The 24,384-nt window shown below is 38.4% G+C and overlaps 2 protein-coding genes across 6 annotated transcripts in view; one reads left to right on the forward strand and one right to left on the reverse strand.

Annotated features, from left to right (window-relative positions):
• Positions 1 to 10,172, forward strand: part of LOC114466959 (low-density lipoprotein receptor-related protein 1-like) — a 127,344-nt gene extending 117,172 nt beyond the window's left edge. The window contains exons 79-89 of the mRNA XM_028452832.1: positions 17 to 136; positions 1,066 to 1,242; positions 1,366 to 1,506; positions 2,750 to 2,923; positions 3,796 to 3,957; positions 4,849 to 5,023; positions 5,105 to 5,206; positions 6,584 to 6,657; positions 6,734 to 6,827; positions 7,541 to 7,685; positions 10,035 to 10,172. Coding sequence (XP_028308633.1) covers positions 17 to 136; positions 1,066 to 1,242; positions 1,366 to 1,506; positions 2,750 to 2,923; positions 3,796 to 3,957; positions 4,849 to 5,023; positions 5,105 to 5,206; positions 6,584 to 6,657; positions 6,734 to 6,827; positions 7,541 to 7,685; positions 10,035 to 10,172 — 1,502 coding nt within the window. The remainder of the gene's footprint in view (positions 1 to 16; positions 137 to 1,065; positions 1,243 to 1,365; positions 1,507 to 2,749; positions 2,924 to 3,795; positions 3,958 to 4,848; positions 5,024 to 5,104; positions 5,207 to 6,583; positions 6,658 to 6,733; positions 6,828 to 7,540; positions 7,686 to 10,034) is intronic.
• Positions 10,173 to 12,885: 2,713 nt separating this feature from the next.
• The window catches only part of fmnl3 (formin-like 3), a 28,542-nt gene continuing 17,043 nt past the window's right edge, over positions 12,886 to 24,384 (reverse strand). For 2 of the 5 annotated variants that reach the window (XM_028452838.1, XM_028452833.1), the window contains 7 exons: positions 23,289 to 23,418; positions 21,424 to 21,584; positions 21,178 to 21,279; positions 19,376 to 19,468; positions 19,179 to 19,302; positions 17,688 to 17,795; positions 12,886 to 13,829 (listed from right to left, as the gene is read on the reverse strand). In XM_028452838.1, coding sequence (XP_028308639.1) covers positions 17,704 to 17,795; positions 19,179 to 19,302; positions 19,376 to 19,468; positions 21,178 to 21,279; positions 21,424 to 21,584; positions 23,289 to 23,418 — 702 coding nt within the window. In that variant the 3' untranslated portion in view covers positions 12,886 to 13,829; positions 17,688 to 17,703. Of the gene's footprint in view, positions 13,830 to 14,693; positions 15,232 to 17,192; positions 17,237 to 17,687; positions 17,796 to 19,178; positions 19,303 to 19,375; positions 19,469 to 21,177; positions 21,280 to 21,423; positions 21,585 to 23,288; positions 23,419 to 24,384 lie in introns of those variants that run through there. The other 3 variants (XM_028452837.1, XM_028452834.1, XM_028452836.1) reach the window with 3 other exon arrangements.

Raw genomic sequence — 24,384 nt, forward strand, 5'->3', positions numbered from 1 at the left:
TTTCCTGTGTCTCTAGGTTTGGCCGTAGACTATTTCAACGAGCGTCTTTACTGGGCAGACGCTAAACTTTCCGTCATCGGCAGCGTACGTCTGGACGGCTCAGATCCAGTCATTGCCGTTTCTGGCCTCAAAAACAGTTAGTTTTATTTTTATTTAGCATCTGTGTGTGAACGGTCTGTGTATGTTTTGGTCAGTCAGTGGATTTTCAGTTCAGATAAGAATATTGGAAAATATGTGGTTGTTTGATTTTTATTTTAAAATTAAAACATTTAAATTCAAGGCATTTTAAAAAAAAAAATCAGGATCAAGAATGAATCGCGAAACTTTTTTTTTTAAATACATCTTTATTTTAGGTGCTTAAAAACAAAAAAATTAACGTTAGAAGTTGCTGTTTTCAAATTAAGAGCACATTTAACGACGCTGCTGCTGAGAGAGCAAGGATTTCAGTGCTGCTGTGTAATAGTCGTAGATGATAGATATGGATCACGACGATGTTTTTCGAAACAATGAAAGAGTCGCTCAGGGTAGAGGACGAGGACATGATTGTGGAAAAATATCTTCCACCCATCCATTTGTGTCAAAAATCACATCAGAGTAAGCTTCCAAAAGACATTGTAGCATGCGATAGAAAAACCACAGGTAGAAGTCATATTATAAAGCTTTTGCCAGAAACAGCTCCCCGTCATTCGCGCTCTTACTTTGAAAACAGGAACATTCGGTTGCACAATATGAAAAAAAATTGGCGTTTTTTGTTTTTTTGTTTCTCTCGTCTAACATTTCATTTTCTGTGTTTTTTAAAATCAGAAAAATTTAAACCAACCAGCTTTTAAAGCTTTGTTTATTCCTTTCTGTTCCTGATTAAGAATTAATTTCAATCTTAATTTTTTTTTTTTTTTTTTAAATGAAAATCAAACAACTTTTTCTTCTTTCTTTCTTTCTTTTTTTTTTTTAAAGATAAAATATCCTTTTCTGAACGTAAAATCCAATGACCAAAACATGCACTGACTGAGCCATACATCGTCAAACCTGTGACAGTAACACATTGAGGTTCTCTCTCATTTTCAGATCTGCTCCATCCATTCAGCATAGACATCTTTGAGGATTACATCTATGGAGTAACTTACTTAAACAACTTTGTCTTCCGAGTGAACAAGTTTGGTAAAGGCCCCATGCAGAATCTCACCACCGGCATCAACCACGCTACTGACATAGTCCTGTACCACCGCTACAAGCAGCCAGAGAGTGAGTCACATGATTAGTCACACATGATTCATCCCCTGCACCTGCTTCATGCTCTACAGGTTTTTTTTTGTATAATTTGCTACAAATATTCCCTCATTACTGTATTTTTGTTCTTGCCTCCAGTGACAAACCCATGTGACAGGAAGAAGTGTGAGTGGCTGTGCCTGCTCAGCCCCAGCGGACCAGTGTGCACCTGCCCTAACAACTACATGGCCGACAACGGCACATGTGTGGAAAAACCACCCCCCACCCAGTCACCGTTCTGTGAGTCTGAGCACAAATGACACTTACTGCCAGGGTGTGAAGCATTTAATCTTAATCAATTTATTATTTGTTTTACATTAAAGTAGCATAGGGCAGGATTTGAGAAAATATACACATTCATCTTAAGTATTTTAATGCTAATGGGTGATGAAACATTCTAACACAAAGAGAATGAGCCCACACACGCACATCTCCCTATTGCCTTGAGCAGACTTTATGATGTATTTTGTACTGCAATACCGGGCCCAAATTTCTTGCGTAGTTTTGCAGACGTGACGTCAAATGAGGCTGATACGCGTTCTCGATAGTTTGGAGAGGCGTCCACTCTGTGGGAAATGAAGAAGGAGAAGAAGATGGCTTGGAGACTAAAAGAAGACGAGCACAGTGGACCAAACTATACTGTTTAGTTCCACGGAGGCATGCGCAGAGATCTTGCAGTAAACAGTCACATGACCGGCGAGTAAATAACCGTGCCACATTTGGAGTGTCGATCGGGCCGCATTTTTTTGTCCGACCCGAACCCAACAGGCTTTCAGATTATTATACCCGAACCCGTCAGTTAACACCTCATGTTTTCCCTCATACTATTGACATATTTTTATTTGTTAATAAAAGTGGGCTTACCACTAAACAAACAACAAACAAACCTCAAACATAGACAGCGTGCGAGTGACCCAGTGGATCTAGTTACATAATCCATGTATCAAAGATGAGAAACATCCAGGTTCTTGTGCAGAAAAAAAATTGTTGCTTCAAGGCTGTCCTCCTCTCATGCTCCATGGTCCTGCCTGCAGCGCTGATCCTGTACTCACTGCTACTGCTGCTGCTGCTGCAAGAATGGAAAGACTGAACCCGACTACCAGTTCTAAAAATGTGTCCGAACCCGACCCGTCCCGTCTGGTACCGTCGGGTCCTGTCGGGCTTCGGTCGGTATCCATCCTCTAGTCACAGTATCAGCTGTGGTGCTAAAGAGTTTATGCGCGCTCCTGCGCAGGCTGGGCTGATGACTGTAATTAACCTAATGGCTGTCATGTCACTATGGAGTCTTATTTCTAGATCCTGCTCTATGCAGAAAGGAAAAAGTAATCGAGCAAAATGAAAATTTTATTTGAACGGATCCTTTTAGTTCCTTTCAGAAATCAATCACTGCCAATCTTTGTTGCCTCGAGCGTTAATTATCACATTATTACAAAACGCGTGTTATGACACTGATGCTACATTAATCCTGTGTCTCCACCCACAGCTCCGCCCTCGGGGCCGTGTAGCATTCAGTGTCAGAACGGCGGCAGCTGCTTCCTCAACGCCCGTCAGGTGGCCAAGTGCCGCTGCCAGCCCAGCTACACGGGAGAGAGGTGTGAGATCAACCAGTGCAGAGACTACTGCAAGAACGGAGGCACGTGCACTGCCTCTCATACAGGTGAGATCATCACCGGTAAGACACTGATGCCCGCCCAGCTGTGGCATCATTTCACAATCAGTCCTGTTTTTTCATAAATAGGTTGGCTTTTGGCTAAACAGTCAAATTTGCATCGATGACTATATTATAACCTTAATAAATGTACTGATTTAGGCACCCGTGTCTTGTTTTAATTTAATTTAATTTATTGAATTAATTTATTTTACCCATGTCTATATATGTCATCAAAGGGTAACACTATCTGCGACAACTATGCAAAATTATACGTTTATTATTTTTGCTTAATTTTGATCGTCACTAGCCCTCCCTTACGGAGGGTAAACTAAAATGTATTTGGAGGGAAACATGTATAAAAGGAAGGGCAATGTTACACCCGAGTGAGGGGGAGAATACAAGGGAAAGGGATTTTGGGAGGACAACAAAAAGAAGAATAAGAGCAAAGCCTTTGTTTTCATTTTGTATTTGGGAACCAGGGTGATGCTTATCAAAGAATGATACTAAAATAAAACATATAGATTATCAAGTATTTTCTATTGTTCGTTCAAACTCAGCTATGGTCAAATATTTGACAATTCATTTGCTAAAGAATGTTTGGATAAAAGCTTCCAAATATAAAATCATGCAAATCTTCAAACTGGCAACTTCAGTTTACCTTTTTTTAATCTTTAATGCTGAGAGCCTTTTAAATTCCAACCTGACTACCGGTAGTTGGAAGTCACTTTGCTTGTGTTTGGTTTAAAACGTAAAAAAACAGATGTTTGTAGTTTTGTTTAATGTAATTTAACAGTTTCTACTTCTCTTTTGCACTGGGCTGTCCAGGAGTGAGCTGTATTTAATGCATTTCTTCAATTTCATATTTCTCTGTGTTGTAGGTGCACCCACTTGCAGATGCCCGAAGGGCTTCACAGGGCCCAACTGCAACCTGCAAACGTGTCAGGATTACTGTGTAAATGGAGGAAACTGCTCTGTCAACCAGGGCAACCAGGCCATCTGTAAATGTCCAGCAGTGTACCAGGGAGACCGGTGCCAGTACAGTAAGTTAAAAGGCTTCATTTAGATTATCAATGAGTTTTTTGGAGACGCATCATATATTAGTTGCATTGACTGAGAAGGCAGACAGTGTTGGTCCTGGTACTTGCATATATTTGGATCAGTGACATATAAGGATTTTCACTGCATGATATTTCACAAAATGGGCATCATCTATAATGGAAATAAAATACTTAAAAATCTTCTACAAGATAATAATGTAATTGTAATAGGGTAGAACATTTTTTTTAATAGATTTAGTTTTAAAAGATGTTTTTAAAACAGCAGTCATGGTCAGACAGTTGCACCACATGATATTTTGACACTTTGAATCACAGAATAACTTACAGAAGTTACTAAGTAACATTAAAAAAAATCAAAGTCAGTGCATATATTCAATACCTGCCTGTTTTTCAGAAGAGGGCAGAGAAGCAGCTCAGAGAGCAGGGCTATTGAGGATTTCTCAGAAATGCAGGAATGAAGCCCAGTAATACTTTGGGGGTGTTTTTGAGAAGGAATTAACATTGTAAGGTTAAAAGCTTAAAAAAGTTGATTTGCATTATATAGGACCTTTAAAACATACTTAAGTACAAATAAAATTACTGATATAGAAATATAATCAAAAAAGTACATAATTACAGTACCATGAGTACTTGTAATCCGTTACTTTCACCTTTGGTTATGAGTGGATGTCAATCTAGGAAATACAGTATAAATGCTGACATTTTTTTCTCCACCTAAAATTTCTGGGCCACTTGAAATCAAACTGATCTACATTTGGTCCCTGAGCAGAAATTAATTTAACACCCCTGATTTACACTCTTCTATGCCCCCACCGGGTCAAACTATTTCTGAAAACATGGCGACGTGTTCTTTGTTTTTCCTCGTGTCCTCAGGTAAATGTGAAGGCTTCTGCCAGAACGAAGGAACCTGCCTCCAAACGTCCAACGGCACCAAACTGTGTCGATGTCCGACTCAATTCATCGGACACCAGTGTGAGCTGGACAAGTGTCTGTTCTGCGGCCTGATGGGAAAGTGCTTGACCAGCTCGTCAGGGGAAGTCTCCTGCAGGTGAGCAGTGAACATGGAGTCCAACGTGGACTCATGCACTTTACGCTTCATCCTCACTGATCTCTGGATGTGTTTCTGCAGCTGCCCCAATGGTCAGATCCAACCCAGCTGCCTAACCTGTCTGGATTACTGTGTAAACGGACAGTGTTCAGTGGATTCACGCACACTGCTGCCTCAGTGCAGGTAAGTCCCTGAGCCGTCGCTGTCCCAGCACATCACCACAGCCAGGATTCTTTTTTCAAAGAGCCCAGCTACACAGTCGGCCAGGAAAAGTGAAGCCTGTACAATTATAGAAAGACACATTTATTCAAAATACATTTTAAATGTGTGTATAATCTTGTGTCAAAATTTTTTTACATGAGGCTGACATTTCACTGTCATTATCTGTCATTAGCATGAATAACATGTCATAAATGCTGTCATTAAGTGTCGTTAGCAAAATTATGACACCTTTGAAGCTATGTTGGCATTTTTTGGGTTAGGTTGAGGGATCTAGTGGGGTTAGGGAGCCTAGCTACAGTGTTGAATAGAAACCGAGGATTTTTCTTGTTCTCCTCTATTAAAGTTGAGTTGTAGGAAGTTCTAGCTTTGCGAAGAGCTTTTTTATAAGCTAACAAACTCTTTCTCCAGGTAATATGAACTTCTACCATGTTTGAGGAGAGCCACTTCCTTTCCAATTTTTGCGGTGCCTGTTTTAAAAGACGCATTTCAGATTTATACCATACAATATCGTCGTCTTTTTAAGCGGAGCAACAGCATTTAGAGCTGTGTGCAGTGACATTGCACTTTGACAAGATCATCTATTTTCTCTGTAGTAAGACATTAATAGCTACTCTGTTGAAATATATGGATGAGAGGTAAGCACTACATTTTTAATTCTAGTACTACTATAGTGTTCTTTTCTCTCAGTAGAGGGAGTCGGTGTTCTTTGATTCATGAATCAAAAAATAAGGCCTTAATTGTCATTAAAATGTCTTAAATCAATGTTTCAAAAGTTTAAAATTTGAACAACTCGGTATGAATTTATGATTGTATTAAGTCTCACATTTCAAGATGAATGGTAACATTTGTATTTAAAAAAATGTCTTAATGGCTTTTTTTAAATTGGTTTTTATTTTTTGTATTTTTGTTGTTTTATACATTTCTGGCTCTTTTGGTAGTCATCTTGTGTGTTTTTGGAGTGATTTTGATTATTTAGTCCATTTTTTTTGTGTATTTTACTGTCATTTTGCATATATTTTTAATTTGGGGGCAAAGGAAGAAATATACCCTAATCCTATGTACTGTTTTTTCCCCCCAGTTGTGTTTACTGTGAAGTTGGTCATAATGTATTTTCAAATGGCAAAAAAGTCTTAAAAAGTCTTAAATTGAATTTGAGTGAAGCTGTAGGAACACTGTATAACTATGTTTGACTGTTTGCCTTTGTCTGTTTTATGTTGGGGACCGGGCCTGTAAATTAGCCTTTGTCTAGAAAGCCCATGGACATGGCATTGGTTGTTTTTTAAATGTAGCAATGTTCTCTGTTCTGTCCCTTCTAAATAAACATCTGTTTGTATCCAGGTGTCCTGATGGCTGGACTGGATACAGATGTGAGATTACAGCAGCTCCAGTAGAGACCCCTTCCACTGGAGGAAGTGAGTTTTTTTTTTTTTAGCTATAGAACGCTGGCCTCTGGCTCCTGTTTGCTGATGTAATCTGTGCTCCCGAAAGGTACCGCCTCCATCGTCATCCCAGTGCTGCTGCTGCTGCTGCTCACGCTGCTGGTGGTCGGCGCCGTGCTGTGGTACAAGCGGAGAATGCGCGGGTGAGTGCCATTTTCCTGGGTTTTGCGTTTACCTCTGTAGAGCTCCATCAGGTTCATCTGCACTTCACGCCTTTGCTTCTTACCTTTTAAATAACCATCTATTTCCTGTTTCCCAGGTCTCTATGGCCGGGAAAGTGTCGTTCTCAGTGCCCGCGGTAACTTCATAGGCTTATGTAGTTTGACCCCCCCCCCCCTCCCCCTTCAGAATGGTTCTGCTGTGTTTGTCTGCTAATGCTCAGTTATTTGTGTCGGTCCCTGCCTGCCATCTCCTTTTTGTCTTTCTGAGGATGTTGAACCCATCAAAACATGAAGGTGTTGATGGTGATGCACCCTATCCCTCTACCTTTCCCTGTAGCTATGTTCAGATTGTGGTATTATTATTATTATTATTATTATTATTATTATTATTATTATTATTATGGTGTGTGCTTGCAGAGTAAAGTGTGCCTCCACATGCTTGCAAACAGCCAAGTATTTACAGTGAAAATCCAGCATTCTCCATATTAGACATGCTGCAGTTTTAGCAATGTTCGTGATCAAATGGACTTTTTTCATTTAAAAGCTCATTTGACAACCTTGTATTAATGTTGCCTTGGATGTGTCGACTATAAGACCAATAGGACTCTTTGTTGTTGGTTTTTTTAATCCCAGAAGCAGCACAAAGTCTAAAGCTTGGTTAGTGAAGCTGTTTTTGTGTTTTTGTCGTCCTGCAGAGCCAAAGGCTTCCAGCACCACCGAATGACAAATGGAGCAATGAACGTGGAGATTGGAAACCCCGCCTATAAAATCTACGAGGGAGACCCTGATGATGATGCAGGAGAGCTCCTGGATTCAGACTTTGCTTTGGACCCAGACAAGGTAACAGAAGCATCGCATTGAATGTTTATTATTGATAGAGGGTCATTTTACCGATGATTTTATTTCAATCAAAATCATCTCTTGTCAAATCAATCTTGCATCATTTTTTCCTCAAACAACAGGAAGCTTGGGTCATTTGTTAATGGATCGGTGATGAATGATTATGAAATGATTAGGACTAGGGCTGGACGATTTTGGCAAAAAAAAAAAAAATTAGATTTTTGATTTGATTTTTTTTTTTTCCAATGCACTACAACTTTATTGCTGTAATTGTCCTCGAGTTAAATAGAACATATCCCAAAATAAAATGAGACTCTGTCATTCAACAATTTCAAGCTTTAACCCAGGTTTAAGCAAAAGCGCAACAGTCAGCAACTTCACAGTAGCTTAATTTTTCTGAATAAGAAATCAGATAACTACATATTCTATAACATGTAACATTACAATTAAAAAAATAAATAAATAAACTCTTCCCTTAGCATCTCAGCATAGAGCGAATAAGAAATTAAACATGCCTGTGGCACACATATAGCCTACTGAAAGGGTAAAAACATGTAAACAAAGAGGGGGCTGGCTCGCATCGAACTACGGTAACCCACAAACCCGGAACGCGAAAAAGTCCAAAATAACTGTGGTGGGAAATTTTTTACATTTTTTTTTTTTTTTTTTTAATTAAAACTCAAATTTGCAAAATAAAAATAGTTTTTATCTACAAATTTGATTAATCGATTAAACAATTTTTTTGCCCAGCCCTAATTTGGACCAATGAGAATGCTCGTAGCATTGCACATCACAAAGTCAGAGTCTTCAGTGCTAGAAACAAAACAAATTTTAATGGGAGTGGCTTAAGCGAAAAGTCACCATAAAGGTAAAAATCTGGACAAAGTACAACAAGATGGTATTAATGTTTGTAAATACACATAGACAGATTTAATGTGATTAATGCGCAAGTCCAAGTTTTTATAATGTCTCCTAACCCTCTTCCCCTGGTCAGGGGTCTGCAACCTTTGCTCTACAAGGAACCATTTAACCTCATCTCACCTGGATTAAAGTCCTCCTGGAGCTAAAAAAATACCTTCTCAATGAAGACAATACAGTGTATTAAATTATGTACAGTTAAAATTATATAGAATAATGTTTGATTTAATTTGATTTGATTTATATTCATCATGTAAATGGAAACTTAAAAACTGAGTCATTGCACAATGTGATATATTTTTAGGTTAACAAATTGTTATATCTTGATTTTATTTGTCATTAATCATTAATAGCCTTTCAATAGTTTTTTTAAAGCTATAGGGAGCCGTTGCAAAAGAGTCAAAGGGCCACATTAGGCCGTCTCCTCACCCGGGCCCGTGGGCATAAAGCTCGACCCAACCTGAGCCTGACCCATGAACTTAAATTGTAGGTCCGAGCCAGAAGCAAACCCGACGTAAATTATTATTTTATTGAACGTATTGTATTGTAGTAGTAGTGCAGTGCCTCGTGAAGGGGTGCACACACACACACACACACACACACACACACACACACTCACCGCAGCCCAAAATGTATTATAATGACGTGATTCGAGCCGTTATCACAGTTTTACAGGCTTTAATGGAGGTCGTAGTAACACGCCAAAAATAAACAATCAAACACACAAAGAACACACCCACACTACCGTGGTAACAGAATTGTTCACTCTTTGCCCTGCTTACGCCCGCCCTTTCCCCAGCCTCCCAGCCAATCAACACTCAGAACACATGTAAACAAAGACACACATTGACAGAGAAAGCTGCACATAACCATGATGCCTTCTGAACCATGGGAAATCTCAGCATCAGTTAACCACTGAATACACAGGGACGTGATGGAGCATTCAGCTGCTCCGTCCAAAATAAGCTCAACCATACGCACTCGCACGGATCAGACCAGATACAATTTTCACTCGCACACACTAAAAATATACTCGCATATGCGACCATTTTGGTCGCAGTCTCGAGCCCTGCCCCTGGTCTCGTTATTGTCACTTAAACAATGCAGTCGACAAAAATCTTTGGTAGACAAATTAATACGAATGACAATATTCGTTCATGCATTTTATTTTGGTCCTTTGCCTATAACATGTAACACCACCACAGACCTAATATCTAAATCATTTTTTGAATCAATCTCTGTGTTGGACGTAAACATATACTCTATAATCAAAGTATTCAGAAACACTCATCCAGTTTATAATGGGCCAAAAACATGCAAAATGTAGAAAAATGTCTCTTTTATAATGTGAGAAGGTAAACTCAGATGGAATACCAGGGATCCCATTGACTGTCATTATTTTTGATTGGTCGTGTTCTCCCCCTTCTGCAGCCCACCAACTTCACCAACCCAGTCTACGCCACATTGTACATGGGCGCCCACAACAGCCGCAACTCTCTAGCCAGCACTGACGAGAAGAAGGAGCTCCTCTCACAGGGCGACGAGGACATGAGTGACCCGCTGGCCTAGAGAACGAACTCTGCCAACATCGCTCTGCCCGACCCAGTGCCGACGCGATTAAGCTCTCATCATCGTATGCCTTTACCAGCTGAAAAGAAAAAGCAACAAAAAAAAACAAAACAAAAAAAAAAGCAAGAACACTGTATAAAATGTACAAAATGAAGGACTACTTTTTTAAAGTGATTGCAGTATTATATTTTGTTCTTTGACACAAATAATTCCTCTGGTGATGGAAAAGGATTCATTTTCTAAACATTTACTCAGTCCTTAATGTTTCTCCCCCCCCCCCCAAACCACCCCCTAACCCACCACCACCACCCCCCCCTCCTCCACTCTCACGCATATAGCCACTACCTCTGTGCTGATGTAGGAGAGAAGAGAGATATACACACAGCTGTGGAACAAAGTGAACTTCTTTATTTTTGTAAGAATTGTACAGGGGGAAACTCGACTAATGTCATTCCATCTTAGAATAATGTTGCTGACGATGTCTTTTAGTAGTCGATGAGCTGAGACGAGAGAGCGGAGATGAGATGAGATGAGTCGGCGCTCACTGGATGATTCCTGGATGCTGGTTTCGGGCTCAACCTTTAGCGTTTCCAGTGTGTGTTTGTACGTTTACTGAGGATGTGTTTGACTGCACACGAGGAGAACTCTAATGTCCCATTTGTCGTCATTAGGACAAACATTCAAGTGATTGTCTTTTACCTCCGCGCGCAGACTAAATCTATATATAGACGTATATATAGAGATTTCCATATATATGAACCTATTAACAAAGTGTCTTTGAAAATATACCCAGGATAACAAAACGTCGGTAACAAATAGCAGTCTGTACTTTTTAGCAGTTTTTTTTTTTTTTTTTTTTTTAAATCATCGTCTGATGTTGTTTCGTGTGTCAGCCATGAATGAGTCGTTGGCAGTGCGCCAGCCAGCGCCGGATTAAAAATGATTGTAATAAAAGTCCACATTCCAGGATGGTGGTGTCTGGGATGGATATCCGTGGCCTTGGCTTTGATCTACTGTAGGTGCTGGATCCTTTTTTTTTTTTTTCCTCCCAGGGGTTTGGGTTTTCCCGCCATCATCCGACCACATCCCACGCAGTCATTTCAGCATCTGTCCCTCGTTTCGACATTGAAAGAACAGGCAGGTTCTGATGGTACGTACTCGTCTGGGAGATGAAATTGATTTTTATTCCATGTGTTTTTACTGGATGTTGACGCGCGCGCGTGTGTGTGAAATTCAGTGCATTCAGATAAAAGGAGCAGATCAGCATTCCTGTTATTTCTACAATGACTTTGTTTCGCTGCTAATCCTCACCTCCTGCATCTGTTTGCATCTGTCTGCCTGGTGTTTTTTAGTCTCTTAAGTCCCTTTTAGTCCCTTAAAGCTGTTGCATTGAACTGAACTCATCACTGCATGGTTCACTCGCACACACAACATAGTGCAAACTCTGGCTTCACTCATAGTTAACAGTATTCATCACATTTACTTTTTTTTTTTTTTCATACATCCTGCTCAGCTCAACGTTCAAATGACAATGTCAAATTTTGAGCGATCGCATTGCAGTCGGAGAATTTTGTTTTAATGGCAAAACTCGTACACCGAGTCTCATCGTTTTGTTATGATTCTTTTTCTTTTGATATAAGAAATTAAATTGATTTTTATAGTAGAAATGTTGAATGTCCCCGTCTGTCATTGCAAGAGAATAAAAGCAGTCCTTATTTTAACACCGGAGAACATCAAGACATCATCTCTTGTTATTTCAAAATAAATATTAAATAATTAAAAAAAAAAAAAAAACTCACAATGAATGTTCTCCATATTTATCATGATTCATCATATTTATTCAACACAAAGTGTCATCTTTCAGTCAATACCAAAGATACATTTTTCTAAAATGTTTAATTTTATAAATTGAATTTACATTTTTTTTTTATGAATGTCCATCTGATAGTAGTGTTTTAATGTAAGAATGATCCGGATCAAGGTGAATATTATACAATGTTATGCTCTTTGTGTCGACAGCTGTAAGCAGGAATTCATCCTTTATATCAGACGCATGTTCAAAAAAGGCACCATCAAATAATGTCGTTTTTTTGAATATTTGTCACTTCCCAAACCGTTACCGTTATGTGTAGCAACGGGAAGTGTCGTCAACCTGTTGAAAAGTCCGTTTGAAATACATGTTTCATGGAAGCAGGAGAACATGCAAACCTAAAAAAAAGCTAGGCTTGCTCTGAAGCAGGATTGGGGTCAATTACAATTTTTTTTTTCCCCCGGTACAATTATGTTTTTAATTACTCATGTTCAATTACGAGAACAGCAGCTAGCATTTTAACCCAATTACAATTATTTCCCCCCTGAAAGTCAATTACTAAAGTTTCATTACAATTACTGAGCCTGAAATAAATAACCTAAAAATAAATGTGATCTTCCTCTTGTGTTAGCATTCTGTTAGCATCTCTTATGATAACAGGTCCTAAATCAGCTGTAAAACACACTAAAAACAAATATATATATAATTTATTTCCTATCTATTGGTTGCCTTGTTACATTTCCTAATCAATGAAAATATTTTATTAATATTTTAATATTTTTGGTGTGGGTGTCTGCCTTTTTTCTGTCAATATAACTCTTGATTTAAATGTTTTTTTAATGGTAAAATGTGTGAAAGCTTGATGTAAGACATTTTAATTAACATTTGTATAGAGAACTGTACATAGAACTGTAACATGGTTCCCAGGTTTTGTGTTTCATGGGAATTACAATTACAAAGTCAATTGTCTAAACTCAATTACAATGTAATTATGATTACGACAGCAACATATTTTTTAAATTACGCATTCACTGTAATTAATCATCGATTAATTAATTGACCCCAACCCTGCTCTGAAGGCTTGAAACTTCAACTTACTTACAGTACATACTATTTGTCAGTATAAGGCAGTTATGTTTGATTACGAAGCTTAAAAAAACAAAAAATACAAAACAAAGACTGTGGTTGACTCATGAATAATAATAACACTGTTTTACAAAAAAAGGCACTTTTGTAACAAAAAAAAACATGAGTTTTTGGTTTGACTAGCGTCTTCAGAAGAACCAGGGAAAAATCTTTCCTTCAAGATACAATCGTCAGCATCTCCACTCGATCCATCGGTGCAACGTCACCACTCGTTGTGCAACGTCACCACTCAATCTGCAAACGTCCTGTCACGTTGAGCGCTTGTAGCACGAAGATGGTTTTCAACCTGTCCCAGCAGCAGGAATCAAACCATTACCTCCCAGTCCTTCTACAGCCGTCATATCGGCAGGAAACGATAGTTTTGGAGGCAAATCCTTCAGAGAACGCGCCATGCACACGCTGCCAGACTTTAGGTCTTCCTTCTTTGTGCTCCTTGGGTCGTCTGACTCTGATCTGTGAGAAGTAGTGCTGCTGTGTAGGGCCTCCATAAATAAATAAATTACCCAGCTAATAAAACATTAGGGCGTCTGTCCTGCTCCCGCTTCAGTCTGTGTGATGTGCAGCCTCAGGGATGACATGGAGGGAGGAGGAGGAGTTCTAGTTGAGGAAGGGGAGGATAAGTGACGGATAAGTGGTTTAAGGTCTCTTCCAACCGCTCCGGATCAACGCGTCAGCTCGCAGGAAAGGCTGGTTTCGTAGATCTGTGAGTAGGGAGGGGGAACACGCGTTAGAGGACAGAAAGGTCACTGGTTCTAAACTCACTTTTACCAACTGCCTTTGTTGCTTTTGCTCTGTGACGGTAAACAACAACACTTGTTTTCCATATTATTAGGTACACTGACTGGAGGGGTGGGTTTCTGTCACATGGTTCACCTTGTTTATAACACTGAAGGTAAACTAAGAGACAGAAACCTCTTATGTGTGATTTATTACAGTAACAACCTAAACATGATTGACAGGTGCTGACCTGCTCACGTTGCATAATGTCTAAACATTTAGCCTTCCACTTGGGGAGCAAGTTAACATTGAGATGTAGATTTAACATTTAGATTTACATTTAACATTTAGATTTAGATTCTTGATTTTTGTCAGATCTAATATCATAATCTAAATGTCAGATTTGACATTTAGATTATGATTTAACATTTAGATTTTTTTAACATTTAAATTCAACATAGATTTTGAATTACCATTTTATTTGACATTTACATTCAACATATACATTTTGATTTAACATTATATTTAACATTTACATGTACATTTATATTTAATATTTAGATTTAGATTTAATATTTGGATTTAGATTTAATATTTAGGTTTAGATTTAACATTTACATTTAGATATAATTTACATTTAAATTTAGATTCTTTATTTTTGTCAGATCTAAAATCTAAATGTCAGATTTGACATTTTGATTTAACATTTGGATTTTGATTTAACATTTAAATTCAACATATAGATTTTGATTTAACATATTTAAAATTTACATTAAAAATATAATTTACATATACATTTATATTTAATATTTACATTTAGATTTAGATTTAACATTTGGATTTGGATTTATTTTTCATGTGTACACATTTTTAACAATTATGTAGAGCATGCTGTTTTACATGAATTTCTGTCTCAAATGAAACTGAGCTAAATATTTAAAATTTGCCGGCAATGAAACAGTGGCCGAATTTATATTGGGGAGGCCCCCCCCCTCCCCAATATATACGGGGAATTATGATTTCTCTCTGCTCATAAATACACAATTATCGTCATTTTTAATTGCTAATTGTTTTCCAGAACTCTTTTTGTTTTCAAAAACACTCAAATTTCACAAAAAAATATTTCCTTGAATTATGTTATTTATTTTTGTTTTATTCTATTGCGTTTTTGGAAATCTTAACATGACTTCAAAAATGTTGAAATTGCTCTTTTAACCCTTTTAAAATCCGTATTTTTCTGGCTCGGCCCACTCGATTGCATTTCAGCATTAGATTGCTCAGATTTAATATCTGATGTATCTAATAAAATGAAAACAGTGTTAAAATTGGTATATTTCAGACTATCAAACTTTCTATCTGGTGTGTTTGATGCATCATCCCCATAACCTTGGGTTGAAGCCGTAAATAGAGAAACACAAAATGGCAAAATTCAAGACTTTGGGGATTCAGTGACACCAACAAAGCTGTAGCAGCAGGTTTGGAACAAAGCTCACATTTACATTACAGTGACAGGACAGCGGTCAACAAGCTCTCTGTGTGTGTGTGTGTGTGTGTGTGTGAGAGCTTGTTGACCCGTTTGCTGTTTTGCTAACGCACCGTGAACAAAGACAAACATGATACACATTGTTGACATGACTGGTAAACAAACACTGGACAGCATGCGACAAATAACATCAAGGGATGATGATGATGATGATTCTAAAGATGCAAATCTTCACCCTGATAACATAAGGGCCTCAGTAATTTTTGGCCATTTTGGGATTTTATGCCTAATTCATGTTTTTTTTTTTTTTTTTTTTTAATCATTAAAAATAAAATAATATATAATATAGAAATAAAAATAACCTCCTTGCCAGATATTGGCAGTAATCTGGATGAGTAATCCTGATCATAATACCATAATCAGTCACACTTTAAAGGTTTTAGGACATTTCTATCTCCATTAATAACAATACACTAGGTCCACATGTATGGGCAGTCGTACTGGGCAATATATCGATATTCAAGACATATCGAGTTTTCTATTTTGATGATATAGAAAAATACAATATTGCCTAAAACAATGTTTATTTTATAGCTTATTTTGTATGAAAATACTGATTTTAGGAGTTGCTGATTTCTCTACTTCTCAGAACAGCATGAAAAGCTCAGTTAGATGGGTTTCTAACCCAGAACTTCCCTTAAACAAGCCACACCACAGAACTCACTCACACGTGCTGTCCCTATAGGAGAAAAAGACTAAAGTGGAACATGTGCAGCTATTTATTAATAAATGCCCCTGTGTGGCATTTTGCATCAGCAAATTTAATCCAGAATTGTCTTTCTGGTCAGACTTTATCGAGTTAAAAATATTGATTAATAAATCGCATATCGCCATTTTAAGAATAAGTATTGTGATATGAATTTTGGTCCATATCGCCCAGCTCTACTGGACAGCCAAGCCCCTCCCCCCTTTTGTGTTTCCTTTTTAAATCGCTATCAAATGTGTAATCTGCATCTGATCCGGATTAAACCAGCCTGACATAACTGAGTCATATTTCATAAAAATAAGAATCTTTTAAATGTCACCAATAGTGAGAGATAGTCTTTGATTTTTGAAACTGATCCAGAATCAGTATATTGTATTGATCCATGATGAACTTCTATACATTTATTAAGGTTTATATCATTATTGAAGGTTAGTTAAGGGCTATGGTGATGACATTGACATACACACTCCTAATAAACACTGTCAGTACGTTTACTATTATAGTAATAAGTGATGCATCCATAAGGATAACTAATTACATTACAGTATATAACATTTAGTAATGTTTGAATTACTCAGCATTCATTAACGGCCTATTAACTGGTATGTTAGTTAATGCTAGCTAATACATGATAATTATTATAATAATATTATTAAACTGTTAATTAATGTTATAAAAGGATAGCTAATTACATTATATAACATGTATTAATGCTTAGTAATGTTTGAATTACTAAGCATTAATTAACTGCTTATTAATGCTTTCCCTGGCATGTTAGTTAATACATTATAATGATTATTATGACATTATTAAACTGTTAATTAATGTTTAATAATTTCTTAACTAAAGTTAACTACGGGATTATTTATTTTAAACTGTTACCAATGAGGGTAACATAAAATCTCAAAACGGCACAAATTAAGCACTTTTGTTATGAGGGTGACGAAATGTACGTAACACATCAGTGTGCAGCATTTACTGTTTTTTTTTTAAACAAACAACTCCTTCAGATCTCATTAGTTCATTAATCAATTGAAGCGCTAGCTGACGTAGCTGAAGCTGCACACGGGAACCGAGCAGACGAGGCCTTCATCTTACCCAATGTTAGGAGTGGAAAATACTGTCAATAATCTTCCTTTCAGCTGAGGTGGGGGTGAAGGTGGGAGGTGGGGGGGGGGGGGGGGGTGAAGAATGAAATATTAGCGGGAAAACCAACACCAAACAAGTTAGTGTCATTGAACAAAAACATTGATCAGAAAACTAACCAAACCTCTTCATGTTCAGATTTCAGGATGAATGAATGTGACATGCATGATTAATCACAGTCATCTGCTGCAGTGAGAATGACTCAGCAGATTTTCTGTACAGCTTTTCTTCTGTCATGAAATACATTAAAAGAGGTTTGGCTGACTCCCATCATCAGACACATGATAAAGGTAAAACACAGGCGACCAATGATGGCCCATGTTAGTCAACAGGGCTCATAGTCGGGCGAGATGTGGGGTGGGTGGGTGCATGGGTGGGTTTGGGTGGGTGGTAAACATGCTGCATGCACAGTTGTGTCGAGAGGCGTTGGAGGGACACCTGAACAACCTTAAAAGGGGGAGGGCTAGCAGTTGGAGTCGTCGCAGAGGTTGGCTTCACAGAAGAACCGTGAGCCGCGTTTAGCCGTGCGGGCTGTGAAGGGCACGCTCTTCAGTACTGGGGGAGGAGGGGAGGGAGAAACAAACAAGTCACACTGTTTTTCTGGAAGGAGGAGGAGGGGGAGGAGGAGGAGGTCATGTATGAACTGTTTTCTGTAGAAGCAAACCAGATTTTACCTGGACCACCACCTACTGAGGGCACCATCATGTCAGGAACTGTTACAGAGCTGATAGTAGAGCAAGGCTCACATTCAGGAGGTTACCATCCATTAACCCGAGGCCACATTTACATCATTAGACAGTAATTATAAATGCAGACAAACTCATCTGTTAGCTGATGCTCTGCTGGGGCTGGAGATGCTTTTCAAAGCAGGTCCATAAGAAATATACGGTAACTCAGCTTATCTCCTTTTAAAAAAATGCATTCATTCACACATTCAGTCTGAGGTCTGATTGTGACGACCTATGTCTTTTCTTTATTGAAGGGAGGCTTGTTAGAGCCCGAAATGTAACAACGACCCAAATATTTATTTTTTTATTAAAACCCAAAATGTAATAACTGGTCAATAATGTAACAAGATGCTGACATCTTTTTTATGTATGTACTGTATATATATATATATATATATATATATATATATATATATATATATACTGTGGAGAGAGCCTTGACATTTTTGGTAACTGTTTTTTTATTACCTTCACTTATATACATATTTACGAGCATATATGTATATACATATACTGTATACACACACACACACACACATATATATATACCTATACTGTATACACAAACACACACACATATTTACGCATACACAACTACATATATCACTCTACATTGAAGCAATAAGCCCTTTAATCCATAAATCATTGACTCACTCTATGATGTAATAAAAATATTACACTGCCTATAATGTAATAATGAAAAAAAGTTTTTACGTTTTCAGCATCTTGTTACATTATTGTAACATTTTAGGTTTTATTACATTTCGGGTCGTTGTTACATATCGGGCTTTAACATCACACTCACTCCTATTGATGATGTAGAGACTTATCATAACTCTGCCTGTAGGGAAAACGGGCAAAGTCCACACAGTAAGACCTCAGGTCTACATGCTGCTACTCTGGGCCTTCTTGCTATATGCTAAGCACGACTCAATGAGCACATGGTGCACTTTGAAGCAAGTGAAATAAGACCTTATTTCCTGATGGGGCGTATCCCTATTTCTGGGACATGACCATTTGTTCTTCTACGTCTGGAGTTTTGCAGCTTTAGCGTCGTTGCAACTACACAGCATGTGATGCAGAAAGCATCGTCTGCTGTTCTCCAGGTGTGCGTGTGTCTGCACCACGTAGCACAACGTGCACTTTAGAGTAGCTGAGCAGTGAAGGACCACAGTCGTCTGCAGCTCAGGAGTGCTCGCGTCTGTCCCACCTGTAATGATGTCCTCTATGGTGCCGTCTTTGCCCTCATAAACGGGCCGGTGGTCTTTGGCTTGACGTTTGCGCAGCTCTGCGATCAGCTCATGCTGCTGCTGCCTCTTCTTCTGGGCCTGGACCTGAACCAGTAGAGGGTTGGAGTTAGTTTATTCAACATTTAGATGGGCTCAGTGGCATGATGTATGACTTTACCTTGGGGTCTTGTTGTTTGGCCTCCTGAGCCAGTAGCTTTTCTCTCATTGCTTCCTCCTGTTTCTTCCTGAGATGGTTTTGTTCCACAGCATCCTGGGAAAACGTGACCGGTGAGACACACACACACACACACACACACAAACAAAACCATCTAGCACAAATAAATCCAAGTAACGACACTTCTGCTGCCCTTCTATGCAAAAGAAGTTAGAAATTTCCATTAATAATTAAAACTACGTCATAGCGATGTCATTTTTCATTTAATTCCTCGGCCAATTGCTCAGTAAATAAAGACAAAAGCTTGTTTGGTTATAAAAGAATTACGTACTTTAGCTTAGCAGTGAATGAATAAATGGACTGTTAGCAGAAGGTAAACAAAGGTGAGCCTTGGTAGAAATTAGAGCTTATTTCCCAAACATATATAACAGCTTATATATTTGTGATTACACTTGAATTAAAAGGTTGAAATTCCCACTGAAATGTTTGTTTTGATCTCTACTGAAAACACTTGGTTTATGGACATTGTCGGAAATGTTTCAAGCATTGCATTGTGGGATATGGCGTAGGCCTGGACAATACATCGAGATTCAAGACATATCGAGTTTTCTAATTTGGCGATATAGAAAATTACAATATTGCCTGCATCGATTTGTTTGTAATAATTCCAGTAAGTTCACTTTGTGTTCTTTTTTTAAAAATATGTTAAGGTTTCGCTAATTCAGACAAGGTTCTTCAGGAAATGTCATTTCCTGACATATTCGACTGCCAACTGCCAGTCTTCCTCAGATGCCTTGATGTGTCCCTACGAGTTCTCTCATAATGGAAAGCATCAAAGCATTTTCTGATGGTATTCACGTGTCCCTTTGAGTTATTGACAGTCGAAACATATCAGGAGTTGAAATTTCCTGAAAAACCTTGTCTGAATAAACGAAACCTTAACATATATTTTGATATACTGTATATTTAAATTTGATTGCTGATTTTGTAATAAAATACTCGTTTTACGAGTCGCTACTTTCACTAGCATGAAAAACACAGTTAGATGGATTTCTGAGTGGGTTCTAACACCGAACTTCATCTAAACAAACTACAGAACTCACTCACACGTGCTGTCCGTTACAGGAGAAAAAGCCAAAAGTAGCACATATCGTGCAGCTGTTTGTTAATTAATTTTTCATCAACAAATTTAACCTATAATTGTCTTTCTGGTAAGACTTTATTGAGTTAAAAACATCGATATTTATATCGTACAGATATGAATTTTGGTCCATATCGTCCAGCGTGGAGTCCAGTAGATGGATGCATTGAAGTGTTTCTACTTCATTCTTGATGTAATTTCTTGAGTTTGCCTCCAAAAACTCTGCCAGTGACTTTATGAAAGTAATTGACAAAAATTTTACAAACCAGAACATAAATGGTGTCACTGTCCTAAGTGTCTGGCGAAACAAGACAAGACATTACTTTTTCGAGAGGCACGGATACAAATATCCAGAAATCCTCCTGATGTGTGTTTCCTTGACCCATTCCTTTAATCCAGACTGAAAACAATCTCAGGAAGTGTGCAGAGAGCAGAGGCAGCGTCTAAACACCACAGCTGCAGCTTTAAACTCAGGCCCAGCTGCTTTTTCCTGTTATTGGTGTAGGATGTATAAAGTGTGTCCTGTGTCAGAAAGACAGAAAGGCAGGGCAGCCTTTCTGTCTTTCTTTCATTGGAGTTCACCAAAACAAAAAAATCAAAAAGGAACGTCTTATATCAGCAACAGCGTGGAGGTGAGGCAGGATCCACACATGCACGTCTTTACCTTGTATGCTTTGATGAAGCGCACAAACACGGGGAAGAACACGGAGGGTGGAGCCGTCTTGGCGCTCTCTCCAAAGTAGTTCACCACACTGTTGAAAGCCTCCTAGAATTAGAAGGGAGGACAGAAGACGTGTTTGTAAACACTGTTGAGTTATGATCCGTGATGTTAGAGGTCAGCCAGCTCAACGTGTGATTGAGCTTTGCTTCATGTCGTTTTTGCTTTTTTGTTTCCTGCGCCGTTTGATACCTCGGCCGTCCTGGCGTCTTTCTGCAGCTTGTCCAGCTGTGAGTCGCTGGCGTGAAGGAAGCCTTTCAGAACTGAGTGGTCGTGTAAGCTGCACTCCCTCCGGATCAGATCCATTCCTTTGCCCAGCTCTCGCACGTCCAGCAGCACATTTTCCAGGGACACTTGTTGTCAGTAGAGAACACTTATTAGTATCACACATGTCTCACACTTTAAAGAGTAACTAAACCCCTGCTTTCTGCTGACCTGCCACTAGGAGGGAAATTTAAAAAAATGCCTTGATTATGGGCGCGGCTCCTGGAGCAGTTAAGACACGCCCAGTCTTTGCTGTAGACACTTTGATTGTTTGTAAACATTGTGACGTATTTTGTTCGCCAGGGCTTAGCCTGGAGGCAAACCACCATAGATGACTTACCCGTGCTGTTAGACAATGGGCAGCGACGTAGCAACGTGGCGGCCATCTTACCTCAGAAAGCTGGCCCCGCTCATTACATCGATGTCAATGGTGCATATACTATTTAAATAACCCTAACTTGTTCAATTTTCAACCAATTTTCTAACGGCAAGCGGCAATTTCAACATGAACAAGCATCCTATGTCATACCTACGTATAAGAAGATTTGTAATAAGGCAAATTGTGTGTAAATCCGTCAATATTTCATCGAGTTAAGGGTATTTTTGTTTAATCTGATCACTGTAGAGCACGTCAGAATGTCAGAATGTCAGTTGTCCGAGGTAAGATGGCCGCCGTTGAGCTTCGCTGGCCAATCCCGCTTGCGTCATAATGTTTATATAGTGTTTATCTATGCTTTAGCCAGCTGCGTTTACTGTTTTTGCTACTAGCCACGTCATTCGTGACGTGGGCCATTAAGGGGTCTATAAAATCTCCAATGAACAATCTATGCTATGCTAACTAGCTACTCATTACCCAATATACCTCTCTATTCACTCTTCTCTCAATCCAACCTACTCACCACAGATTGTAGAGCCCACAGGTGCTAGTTTTTATAAAAGGGGCGGGGATAAAAGTGCTTGTTTGTGACGCAAGATGGTCCCAAAACGTCACATGATCTTGTTCTCAGCCAATAGCAAAAATTAATTGTAATAGCCTGGGTTTCAACCCATAGAGGGCAGTAACTCTGACATTTTCCAACAAAAGACGCCAAATTGAAATACTTTGACTAAAATGTTGAGAGTTGGACCAGGACCAATCAACAGCACTACTTTATACAGGTTTCCCCAAAACATTTTACCAAATTTCCATCACTTAGTTTTGAACCGCTAAGATCTACTCAAGACCATTAGAGCACAAAAAACCGAGGTCTGACAGTGTTCCATGGTGAGTAGCAGAAATATGCCACAGGGAATGGAATGTTGTATCCATCACGTACTGTATCTACCATATTGCATCGTACAATGGCGCAATTGCCTTTGACACCCATTTTGCAATATTTTTAAATAACGATGCATCAGCTATTGAACGTAATGTGCTACCATGTTTAACTATAAGATTATACGATTATACATTTACAATTTGTAGACACATTTATTAAAAGCGATGTACAACACAAGGTGTTAGGGTTAAGGGGCTTGCTTAACGTACCATAGTAACAGCAAAAGTTGGATTTTAAATATTAAAACAAAATAGGCTATATTTTCAAAGCTTTTCGAAAGCAATTAAATTATTCCACGACTTTTCAAGACTGGAAAATAATTTTTCTTTCCAGGAATTTCATGACCGTGGGGACCCTGTCCATACCCAAATACATATGTATTCAGCAGAAAAAAAGGGGTTTTGGGGTTTAGTGACTCTTTAACAAACAACAATTTACCTTTAATGCAGTTAAGTTTGTGCAATATTGACTTACCTGCAGCTGCCTTTTCAACAAAGTGCAGCTCATTGTAAAAGTTGGCCAGTTCAGTATACTTCTCTTTCACAATGAGAGCGATGTAGTGCAGTAATGTCATTTTTCTGTCCGTAGACTTAGTGTCCAACAACTGAGGGACAAAGTAACACAACAATGAGGTGTGTGGGATATTTTAGAGCATATGTGTCAAACTCAAGGCCCGGGGGCAAAATCCGGCCCTTTAGAGCAGTGGCTCTCCAACTTTTTTGGCTCAAAGTACCTTCTTTCACTTATTTCTGAATCCAAGTATTTTTCTAACTACAACATATTGCTTAGACAACTATAGAGCACAATGATGGAATGAACGAGTGATAACACACATTTGAAAGAATCTATTTTTGTAAATAAGTGGAAATAAACAGTATTTAGTGCAGGGGTTTTTTGGATATCAAGAATTTCTGGTGATTCCGAAGATATTTTTTTCTAGATTTAGTTTTTGATAATGTTTGAGCTCAGATTTTTTTATTTATTTTTTTAATTGCATTTCAGTTGAACTAGATTTCTATTTTACAAAGGGAAAGTATAGAAAAACAATTGTTTAAGATTGTGTGTTGTTTTTATTTTTTTTAAAAAAGAATATTTTAAAAATGTTGAATTCTCAAAAATTTCAGGCGACCCCATTTAAGCTCCCGGCTACCCCACATGGGGTCCTGACCCATGTGGGGTTGGAAAACCCTGATTTAGTGGTTCCTGAATAAATTGTTTTTTATCGTTTTTATTATTTAGACTGACACTTTATTTTTTAATTTTCCATTCTCTCTCTCTCTCTCTTTTTCAAGTACCCTCTGTAGTGCCAGCATGTACCCCTAGGGGTACACGTACCCCCATTTGAGAAACACTGCTTCAGAGCATCCAATTTGACCCGCAGAAGAAATTCAAAATGACAGAGAAAGCATAAATCATTGAGTAAATTTCCAACTAATTCAGTTGTAGATATCTCAGTCCTTCCAAATATAGAAATTCAATGAACCTCTACAATATTCACAGGGCTCATAGTTTTCCCATGATCATGATATGATGACAGTCATTTTTTAAACTCTCAATTTTCTCAAAGTCC

The sequence above is a fragment of the Gouania willdenowi genome, chromosome 7, assembly GCF_900634775.1.
Source record: "Gouania willdenowi chromosome 7, fGouWil2.1, whole genome shotgun sequence".
NCBI classification, from domain to species: Eukaryota; Metazoa; Chordata; class Actinopteri; order Blenniiformes; family Gobiesocidae; genus Gouania; species Gouania willdenowi.